Source organism: Cydia strobilella, chromosome 2, assembly GCF_947568885.1.
Source record: "Cydia strobilella chromosome 2, ilCydStro3.1, whole genome shotgun sequence".
Lineage (NCBI taxonomy): Eukaryota > Metazoa > Arthropoda > Insecta > Lepidoptera > Tortricidae > Cydia > Cydia strobilella.
The window spans coordinates 1,092,662-1,104,755 of record NC_086042.1 but is presented as its reverse complement, the minus strand read 5'-3'; the positions used below and the strand labels follow the sequence as shown (position 1 = coordinate 1,104,755).

Below are 12,094 nucleotides of genomic sequence, written 5' to 3'. Positions count from 1 at the left end.
ATAAAAGATTGAAGAAACGGTAGCCGTTTGTCTTATAATTCTATATGTAGTACAAAAGTAGGAGATACGACTCAAACTTGTCAAAAATCGATGAAAACCTCGGGTAGCCCCTTAAAAACTAACATCATGGCATGGCCGCATGTTTCAACAAGTGAGAGTATGTACAGTCACGGACTTTAATTGTTGAGCCATTTAGGGTTCATTTTACATGGGACAATTCATACCGTTAGTATTGACAACCAAATTAGCTTGAACTCTGAATGGATCAACAATTTGTAAAATGACAACCATCATATCCTCACTGTTTTCCTATGAGATGAAACAAAGCAGAGCAAAGATCATTCAAGAACAATGTTATATATTTAAGTTGAAAGATATTAAGTTAGGTTAGGTACATTTTTTGTTGCAAGTGCTGAGGTGAAAAGAGCATTTACGTAAGCAGGCAGGGCTTTTTGACAACAATATTATAATAATTTTATTTAGGTATTTGGTATTGAAGTCAGTAGGTAATTGATTCCTTATGTAAGGCCAAGCGCGCGCTACGCATTTAATTTTTGCGATACGATTTTAAAATCGCGCTTGTAATAAATAAAATTTTAATACAGTTGCTCAAAAAGTGCTACTTTACGTAGCTGTTTAGCGTGCGGAAAGTTGGTTTTCGCGAACTAGTGCTTTTTACTTTTCCAATTTTTTTAAATTTATACTTGTACCAATTCATGACTACTTATTGATGAGTGTTAATATTAGTTTCCTTTAAATGTTGTTCAACATAAAAACCTACTGTTAATGTAAGAATACGAAAAAATACATATTTTATAATTTAATTACTTACCTCATCATCATTATAACATGTTTAGTTTTTATTATTGAATATTGAAAAACCGTTCTTAATAAGTTGTCTGAATGGAACGAAATAGCTGCCAAAACGCCTGTCAAATAAGAGGCGTTTTTTCTTACTTTTACTACCTACTAAGAGGCGTTTTAAGTTTCCACCAAAGTTTTTATTCCTTACTTGTTGTTTTTATTATTTTTTCGCAACTGTATTAAAAAACGTCGTTCGATCCACGTGCGGAAATGTCATTCTTCACTCGTCCCGAATCTCGGTACTCGTGAAGTAATGACATACTTTCCGCACTAGCATCAAAATGTACTATTGTCGTATATGCGCACACTGACATACGTTGCATTTCTGCGGCAATATTATCGGACGATAAAAGATCGTAGTGCGTTCTTGGCCTAAAATTGATAAAAATCGCAAAAAGAAATGGTAATTACACTTTAAAGTACCTATTTAATTGTTATTTTCATTCGTGTTACGTAAGCAGCTAGGGTAATCTCGCATTATTTGGTGACACGCCTAATTCAGTGATACAAGTTTTGAAGCATGACACCCAGGAAAGCTAGTGAATTAGGGCCTTTTAAATGACACCTCACGGCTTCACGGCTTCGGCGGCTTTGCCGTGAGGCCCATTTAAAAGGCCCTAATTCAATAGCTTTCCTGGGTGTCACGCTTCAAAACTTGTATCACCGAATTAGACGTGTCACCAAATAATGCGAGTTTACCCTAAGCACTAAGCATAGAGTAACTTATACTAGAGCGGTACTGTCATAGTAACTTTTGTAACCCCAGTAAATTCACTGCCATCTGTCGACACACTTTAAAACTAAAAATGAAGATTTATAAAAATACGATAAAATGTATTTAAATATGGATAAATGTTTTTTTTTTATTTGCATTAATTATTTTTATGATTTTGACCTATGTTCTTTCACTGATATGCGTTAAAATTATAAATAACAAACGAAACCGTCAACGCCCTCTATACGAGTGTAGCCCAAAACTAGTGGCGCCCTCTGATCGAGAATCAAATTTTCGTGATTTTCGAGGCACGTTTTTTCTTTAGACTGTATCCATCTATTACGGAGTTATATCTATCTTTGATTATACAAAAACAATATAGTACGAAAAATACTATATTTTCATAACTCAAGAATGGGGTATACAAATGTCACCAATATCGCATCGTATGCGACTTGGATTTTTAATTCGCCTCAAGTCGGCCCTATTATTATTTTTTTAATTTCCCAGTAAATACTATATTTTTTCAATATTTTGACAAAAATACTATATGTGTATAGAAAAAAGGTGGCAACCCTAGGTTGAGGGCAGTTAGAACAAAGAGTTGACAGTTCCGAACAACTGACAGGCTGATATCGTCCGGCAAACTGGTAATCAGTGGTCCCCTTAACAGCGACGGTAGCAATGAAACCTATGACGTGATATACATAATTTAAACTAATTTTTGTTTAGCCAACACATGTGCAAGGCGCGTGGCGATGGGATCGATTGATTGTGTGCGACCATGTGCGTAAATGGAGATTTTCTGTTAAGGCCAAGTAGTAAAAAAAACCGGCCAAGTGCAAGTCGGACTCGCGTTCCAAGGGTTCCGTACATTACACAAGTTTAAACAATGTATTTTTTTTATGTGAAACGGGAGTTTTTAAATCGGATCAAAAATTAAATAATTAAGTCCGACTCACGCTTGACTGCACATTTCCTGTCATCTCTATTTTGTGTAATTTTTTCAAAATTTTAGACCCAGTAGTTTCGGAGATAAAGGGGGGGGGGGGGATTGTAATTTTTTAGCTATTTTCTTAAATAACTTCTAAACTATTACAAAAAATCTAATATTACAAAAATAATATATTTGGGATTCACATGAGCTCTTTTATTTGATATGTAACACGATATAGTTTAAAAAACTTTATTTTTTAATTTTCCCATTTACCCCCCAAAACTGGCCCCCATGTTGAAAATTCATTTGTTTACGTTACATGTTCGTCTTTGGGTTACAAACTTACGTATATAGGTATGTACCAAATTTCAACTTAATTTTATTGGTCCAGTAGTTTCGGAGAAAATAGGCTGTGACAGACAGACAGACAGACGCACGAGTGATCCTATAAGGGTTCCGTTTTTTTCCTTTTGAGGTACGGAACCCTAAAAACAGCAACACTCTTTACTGTCCATCGGTAGACCTTAAAAACACATACAAAAACAAAAGGCATAAGAACCACCAATGGACAGTTAAGAGTTAGTTAAGTGATTCCAAAGATAGATATAACTCCGTAATAGATGGATACAGTCTAAGGAAAAAACGTGCCTCGAAAATCAAGAAAATTTGATTCTCGTTCAGAGGGCGCTACTAGTTTTGGCCTACAGTCGTATAGATGGCGTTGACGGTTTCGTTTGTTATTTAACAATTTTAACGCATATCAGTGAAAGATCATGGGTCAAAATCATAAAAATAATTAATGCAAATAAAAAAAATCATTTATTTATATTTAAATACATTCTATCGTATTTTTATAAATCTTCATTTTTAGTTTTAAAGTGTGTCGACAGATGGCAGTGAATTTACTGGGGTTACAAAATTTACTATGACAGTACCGCTCTATCTTATTATATCCTCTTTGCTATGAAGTTATTTAGTAATTCTTTTGCTCGGTACGTGGGTGCGTTTGAACCGTGATAGGTGCGGACATTTGGATATGCGAAAAGGTTTCTGGCTCTACGTGCGCTACGCCCTACTGCAGCTATGTAGTTGCCCGGAGTAAAAATACTCATACGCTTACTCGATATGAGTAAAGCATACGATAGTCATAGTTTCATAGAAGTTTGACGTTTAAAATAACACTTGCACTGCGTGTGCCATCAAAATCGTTGCAGACATATCTTGGTTTAACTTTAGGAACTTGCTCATTATTGTAATTTTTGAAACCATCATCTTCCTCGCGTCGTCCCGGCATTTTGCCACGGCTCATGGGAGCCTGGGGTCCGCTTGGCAACTAATCTCAAGAATTAGTGTAGGCACTAGTTTCTACGAAAGCGACTGCCATCTGACCTTCCAACCCAGAGGAGAAACTAGGCATTGTTGGGATTAGTCCGGTTTCCTTACGATGTTTTCCTTCAAACACAAAAATGACCAAAGCCTCCAAAGACACTCTGTCTCAGTCAGAGTCAGTGTCGTCTCAGTGGCTCTTCTGGACGCTGGAGGCTTTGGTCATTTTTTCTTTCGTATATGACATTTATTTCAGTTTATAGTTTAAATAGTAGTGTGTCTACTTGAAAAAACACAAATTAAAATATTTTCATAGAAAATAATTTAATTTGTCCTCTGTCTGTTATCAACTGATATTTCGTACATAAGTTCCGAAAAACTCATTGGTACGAGCCGTGGTTTGAACCTGCGACCTCCGAATCGCAAGTCGCACGCTCTTAGCGCTAGGCCACCAGCGCTCTGAAATAATGGACGAACTTCCACGCACCTACTACTACTGTAGCCCCTACGCGTACTGTATACGTTTGTTGAGGCTACTTCGCCTTAACAATCACATCATGCCAGGTAACATCGAAAAATGTAAGTCATTGGTCACAAACCATAACACGACGCGCGCGCATCGGTCGTCGCGCGGTTCAACTCGCGGATCTTCGGAATTCGGAAAATCACGGAAAAGTGGAAGCCGACAGTATGCGGACGCGAGTGTGCTTATGAAAATTGGAAACAGTGTTTTTTGAAAGAAACGGAAGAATAAACATATTTTCTAAATTTCAGGTTAGTTTAAAATACGTAGATATAAAATATATTCTTTTTATTAATTAATTAAAATTAACCATGCATGGCTAAAAATCTGTTGTTGTTGGTGTTGTGTGTTTTTTTTTAATAAATGCCGATAAAAATTCGTTATTTTGTATGTATTTTTCTATAAAAAATGTGTATTGTTTTAATATCTCTTGATTATGAAACATCTAAGTTGTCGGTAATTTATCATGGTTGCCGCGTTATGCAATAATAGGATTTGAAACAAAGGAAAAACGATTAAAACCGCGTTATTATTTTAATCGGAGATGCACGGGTCCGCCCCCAATGTCAATAGCGAACAATATTAACAAACAAGTATGAATGTACCTATATCTTAATACATCTTTTTGTCTGTTTTGTGACGCTTTTTAACCGACTTCAAGATTTCAAAGGAGGAGGTTCTCAATTCGGTTGTATGTTTTTTTTTTTAATGTTTGTTACTCCATAACTCCGTCATTTCTGGACCGATTTTGAAAATTCATTTTTTGATTGTAAGTATATACATACAGATTGGTCCCGTTTTTGTCAAAAAGCAGTTCTGATGATGGGATCCATGAGGAATCGAGGGAACTCCTCAAATGTTAAAGGCATACATAAAGTGATTTTAGTATTTTCATCAACAAACAAAATTATTACATAACTTTTTGTAAATTGTCTCATAACTAATTCATAAACTTAAGAATTATCAATTTTAATAGCAAAATTTCCGTGAGACATATTAAACATATTAATAACGCCATCACCCACCCGTCCGTCCGTCACCGTCAACGCAAGCTCCTGATGACGCTCCTCGGTACGGAGTGAAACATGTCGAGCGTTTTTAGACTTAAAATACGTGAGTGATCCGTTATTAATATGTTTAAGAATTATCCACAAATTACGCCACAGGATTTTTTTTACCCCTTTTCCCTTCTGACATGTGGTCACATGTGGCAACCCTCCTCGCCCCGCTGACAGGTATCATGCACATATTTGGCAACATTAAGAAATGGTTACCTACTATTATAATTAAAAATATTTTTGCTAAAAGCTACATTAGAAAGTAAATAAAACGTAAACCGGCTAGGAATAAAAATTAAATTATTAACAAAACCGGCCAAATGCGAGTCGGACTCGCGCACGAAGGGTTCCGTACCATTACGAAAAAAAAACAGCAATAAAATCACGTTTGTTGTATGGGAGCCCCATTTAAATATTTATATTATTCTGTTTTTAGTATTTGTTGTTATAGCGGCAACAGAAATACATCATCTGTGAAAATTTCAACTGTCTAGCTATCACGGTTCATGAGATATAGCCTGGTGATAGACAGACAGACGGACAGCGGAGTCTTAGTAATAGGGTCCCGTTTTTACCCTTTGGGTACGGAACCCTAAAAACGATTTGTCATTAGGTACACAAACTAATTAAAATGTATTGTACAGGAAAGAAAAAAATTGACGTCACAAAGTCTGTGTCTCTCGCCTCCCTTTGTCAAAATATGTTAAATTTTATTGACCCCTCCCACCCCTAAAGATGTTACGTAATTAATGGATGACCCCTAATAGGTATGGAAAAATAGGAAGGACACTGTTTCCTTTTTTTAATCAAAACTACCGAGACTCGCGCTTTGAGTGGGTATATCTAATTTTTCGACATAAAGTTCTCAACTTTTTCTGAAAAATCCCCATACTTGCTCTATAATAACTAAAACCCGTAGAATGTTAGAAAAAACTGGACAAGTGCGAGTCTTACTCGCCCACCGAAGGTTCCGTACTTTTTAGTATTTGTTGTTATAGCGGCAACGAAATACATCATCTGTGAAAATTTCAACTGTCTAGCTATGAAGTTTCATGAGATACAGCCTGGTGACAGACAGACGGACAGAGGAGTCTTAGTAATAGGGTCCCGTTTTTAACCTTTGGGTACGGAACCCTAAAAATGGTTAACTATAAGTTTGGCCCAGGAACATTATAATTAAGGCGTAAAGGCGGTTGTTTTTTGGCGTCAATAAATGTTATCAGCTAAGTGACGCTGGTAAATATTTTACTGCAAAAACTAGCGCCCAAATTTGTAAAATGTACTATATTAAAAAAGGTGCACTTCCTTTTTGGCGAAATTTATTTCGCCAAATTTCACTTGGCAACCAACTTTTCGCCAGTTTCATTTGGCAAACCAATCGTTGGCATAATCTTACTTCGCAACCATTTCATTTCCCGCGAAATGAAAATGACTACTAGGTTGGGTTACGAGTAAGTTAGGTTGGATTATGTAAATTTGCGAAATGAAATTTCGCCCAACTAAAAATATGGGATAAATAGTTTGGGAACTGAAAGTTTGTCAAGTAATTTTTGCCGAAACATCAGAAGGTGGCACTTTTCTTTTCAAGGGCACGATTTTATTTCTTTTTTACATACTTACTATTTTTTAGGTTAAATACTATTTTGGAACATAATAATTTCCTCATAGGTGATGTGAAAAGCAGTATTTGTCACATGGTAGCAAAAATTTTTCCACCTTGGGCGTTCTACGCCCTACGGCTTGGATTCAGGATCCAATGTACGCCCTCGCCATAAATATGCCATTTTGCTCCCTTGTGACACAGTCTACTAATTTTTGTCATCTCGCGGATCATTCGATCGCAAATTATAATTTACGATTAAGAATCTAAACTTGTTTTTAATGGGTATGATAATGTCAATACCAGGTTTTTTTAATATGTTCTATTAATCATAGTAACCTTTAACGTCACTGAATGGGACAAAGTCTTTAACTAAATGAGTATTCGCATAAACTTACAATTATGTATTGATCCTGACGTTTAGAACGTGACGTAATGTTCTCCGCAACTATATTCTGAGTCCTGATCTAATAGCATTGCATTTTTTTTCGGTGCGATTTCCGAAAACATTCACTGTATCAAAAAATAGTTATTTGTGCAACAAGAGAGGAAAGTTGGTTTTTCTTGCGAGTGTTTATTTTGAGTCCCGAGAAAGCGAAAGATTCTATAATTGAATCACGAGCGAAGCGAGTGATTCTAAGGTAGAATCTTGAGCGTAGTGAGGGACTCAAAAACACGAGATGTAAAATAACTTTGCTCTCGTGTTGCACACATAACTTTTCACCTCAGTAGTGAGAACATATTAAAGGTTAAAATGTATTTCGAATTACACAGAATAAACAGAAAAAAAAGTATTATAATATGTACGATACGATAAGATACGATACGATACGAGACGAGACGAGACTGGACCAGACCGGACCGGACCGGACCGGACCGTACCGTACCGTACCGTACCGTACCATACCATAAAAAAATGTAATAAAAGTATGAAGTTCATGGCCTTCACTAAATTAAAAAGCTACATTGTTTCACTCCCTGGAGTGAGGAAAGTCGCACTTTCCTCACTCCAGGGAGTGACGAAAGTACGCTTGTTCGAGCTGCTGAAGTGAAAATATTGTTCACAGACCCTATTTATTTTAAGACCTATCCGACGACACCCCACACCAGTCAGTTTTCTCTGTCTCTTTCTAAATAATAAGGTGCATTTTTTTTTATTGTTTCAGTGGATCGAATGCTGCCGATGAACCATGGCGTTCAACACGACTCGAGAAGCCAAGTTGATGGCGAGAAGTAAGTACATACTTATGGATGACTCACGTTAGACCGGGCCGTGTCCGGGCCGGAGCTTTCGGCGCTTCGTTTTCTATGGAAAGCATCACGTGATCACCTGTAATGTCATAGAAAAGTAAGCGAAGCTCCGGCCTGGACACGGCCCGGTCTAACGTGAGTCATCCTTTATACTTAATGTTTAATAAAGTATATTAATCGGTAGCGATTTCCCTGGGTTCGAATCTCTGTAAGGTTATTTTTTTGCTTGCGAAATTCGTTCCTGTTTAAATATTTTTTTCATCCCTGTTTTTCATCGTCAATTACTCCCTTTTTCATAAAACTTTTCAAGTTTCAATTATGTAAACAAGTTTGGGAACAAATCAAATTATTTTATTAAATATTTTGATTTGTTTTTTTAAGTAGTCACACTACTAGGTATATATAAATTAAAAACTGTAATAGATGTCATATATTAAAAAAGTGACGAAGCCCTCCTGTGGTGAAGGCCGGATTCGTGGCGGGGTGGCCTATGGGTTCATGGCGTTAGCCGCGATAGCTAAAGACGCCGGTTCGAATCCGGCCTTCACCACTGGAGGGCTTCGTCACTTTTTCTTTAATATATGACATCTATTACAGTTTTTAATTTCAATTATGTAGTTAATTTATGTGTTACCCGTCTTATTCCTTTCTTACAAATACATAAATCCTATAATATTGGGAAATGAAACTGATGCCATAAGTTTGTTGGGAAGTGAAATTTGGCGAAAAATATTTTGGCTAAACGGTGGTATCCCAGTAAAAATGCATACCTAATAGTAATACACAATGACACATCCCGCTAAAGCTCCATATTTGACGTAGCACTTGGTATGAAAACTTATCGTGGTCCGACTGTAGCGTTAACCTATGAATTACGCTACAACTGGACCCGGGTATGTCCTTATAGAGTCAAGAGTCAAGCTATACTGTCCTTAAACTACGTCCAAAAGAGAGGTATGGGCACTGTGAATGCCATCTCGCTTTGTGTGGTAGGGCACAGCACAGCGGATGTCATTCCAGATCTAAAGGTGGAGCTCAACTGGGGAAGTATCTCCACCTTACATAAAACCGCTGCCAAATTCATTCAACCAACCCTACCCATAGTGTTGTGTTCCTGCCGGTGAGTAAGGTTGCCAGAGCTCACCGAGGGTGCGGTGTTAGGGTCGGAACCGCGCATGTAGCTCCGCTGGAGTTGCAGGCGTACATAGGCTACGGACTGTTTAACATCAGCGGGGCCGTATGCTTGTTTGCCACCGACGTATAAAAAATATACCATAGTGTAAATTTACGTACGCGTTTGCGTTAAGCGTCATTTTGTATAAGATTTTGAGTTTCCAAAACGTCCCGCTTGGCGCGCTGTTCAAAATCCCATATAAAAATATACATAACGCGAACGCGAACTCTAGTCACGCTATCGAATGTTTACAGGGTTCTGATAGATACAAGCTTGGGTTAGTTTGGGGCTAAGTCGACCTGTAGGGAATTAATCAATTAATAGGGGATATTACTGCAATGTTCTGCCACCAGAGTGCAGCAGTAGCCCGTTTAGTAAACCATAGAGTAACTTATACATACTGTGCCTTTAACAGTTTTTTGACAAGTTTTCAGAGATAATAAAAAAATTAAAACTGCAAAAGTGATTCCTTTGCATAAAAAGGATAGTAAAGAGGAGATATCGAATTATCGTCCTATTTCTTTGCTGACTGTATTTTCCAAAATTTTTGAAAAGGCAATTGCAAATAGAATTATTAATCACTTTGAAAAATGCAATTACTTTTGTTCTCAACAATTTGGCTTTAGACAGAATCGAAATACAGTAGCAGCTATTACTGAATTGGTCCTAGACGTTATGAACAATCTTAACCAAAATTATAAATGTGCGGGTATCTTTTGCGATCTAAGTAAAGCTTTTGACTGTGTCAACCACAAAATATTAATTGATAAGTTGCAATATTACGGAATCCGTGGACCAACTCTAAAATTACTGATATCTTACTTAACGGATAGAACCCAGTTTGTTCAAATAGTTAATGTAGATAATTCCGGTTGTGTTAGTTATGTTAATTCTACTAAGACAGCAATTGACTGTGGAGTCCCCCAAGGATCTGTCTTAGGGCCTTTACTATTTATTATTTTTATCAATGACTTGCAATCCAATATAACTCATGGTACACCTTATCTTTACGCAGATGACACAAGTATCATAATATAGGTAGGTAATGAAAATATGAATTTACTTGAAACTCAAATAGGCGAAACTTGGGAGGAATTATCCTACTGGTTTGATTGCAATGGTCTTAAAATAAATTTAGACAAAACGGTATATTTTCCTTTTCTTAGACACACAAATAGCATACCGTATGATCTGCCTCTACTAGTAGCAAAAGCCGCTAATGTTAAGTTCTTAGGTATACATTTAGACACACAATTGCGCTGGTCCACTCATATAGAACTTCTAAGAAAAAAATTAGCCTCCGCCTGTTACACCCTGAAAAGCCTCTCTAAAATTTTTAGCTCATCTGCACTTAAAACAGTTTATTTTGCATATTTTGAAAGCCTAATGCGATATGGCCTTGAGGTCTGGGGTAACAGTGTCCATGTGAAACCTGTTTTGATTTTACAAAAAAAGGCTGTGAGATATGTTGATAAGGCGAAGCCACTTGAACATTGCCGTCCTCTATTTGTGAAGCATAAAATATTGACAGTGATATCGCTTTACATATACTTAGTCTGTATTTTTGTTTATAAAAATAAGACCCGACTTGCATGTAAAAACAAAAATAGACACCCTAGATTAAGACATAAATTTGACATACAATTACCAGAATCTAAAAATTATTCACATTTCAAAAGTAGTCTGGAATACATAGGAATTAAAATTTATATTTTTTTAAATGAGGACATTAGGCAATGTGATAATATTATTGACTTTTCCAAGAAATTAAAATCATTTCTACTAATAAGACCATTTTATAATCTGAATGAATATTTTGATAACCTGACATTTTAATTGTAATATTTAAGGAATTTTTATTGAAATACAATTTAAAATTAAATAAATAACTACCTAAACATAGAGTATAAAAATTAAACTAACCTAAAACATTGTAATTAGATTATTTAGATTATTATTTTAAGTTAGTCTAAGATTTTGCATGCCATATTGTGGTAGACCATAAATGCATGTAACACTTAATAGGTACACTATGTACCTATAACATCCCAATGACATGTAACCATAAGAACTGTGTATGTTCAAGCGAAATAAATAAAATAAATTGAATTGAAAATAAAATATGACATTGATGCTCCAACTGCTCCAAGGCGGTTTGTTTGCAGAGAAGGAAACGCGAATTTCGCTGCCTCTTTAACGCTCGACTATGCAAGAGTGACAGAGATGTTAGATAAGGAAATTTCGATTTTCTTGTTTTTTGATAGACCCTCAGATTGTGGTAGTGGCGCCCCCTGCGCAGAGTTTCGCGTAATATTATTTTTGACTCGACCACATTATCCATTGCAGGAAGACTGATCATCGCCTTTTTTGCTGGAGTGCTGAGCATCATCATATCTGCGATATTGATGTCCGTCAATCCTGTCCATATCATAGCTAAGTTTGTAAGTATTTTATGTAGCCGATGGTCCCGGGTTCAAATCCTGTTGAGGGCATTTATTTGTGTGATGAGCACGGATATTTATTTTGTTCGTGAGTTATGGGTGTTTTCTATGTATTTAAATATTTATATTACATATTTATCACTAGACTTATATTGACCGGGACCGTGGTTACCTTTTGTATTATTCACGGGCTATATCCCGGTCA

The 12,094-nt window shown here is 36.4% G+C and overlaps 1 protein-coding gene across 2 annotated transcripts in view; it reads left to right on the top strand.

Moving 5' to 3' along the window:
• The window catches only part of LOC134755353 (scavenger receptor class B member 1-like), a 106,555-nt gene that overhangs the window by 80,975 nt on the left and 13,486 nt on the right, over positions 1–12,094 (top strand). Inside the window, exons 1-3 of one of the 2 annotated variants that reach the window (XM_063691884.1) lie at positions 4,406–4,616; positions 8,190–8,256; positions 11,795–11,889. In XM_063691884.1, the coding sequence (XP_063547954.1) occupies positions 8,214–8,256; positions 11,795–11,889 (138 nt within the window). In that variant the 5' untranslated portion in view covers positions 4,406–4,616; positions 8,190–8,213. Of the gene's footprint in view, positions 1–4,405; positions 4,617–8,189; positions 8,257–11,794; positions 11,890–12,094 lie in introns of those variants that run through there. The other variant, XM_063691885.1, reaches the window with a different exon arrangement.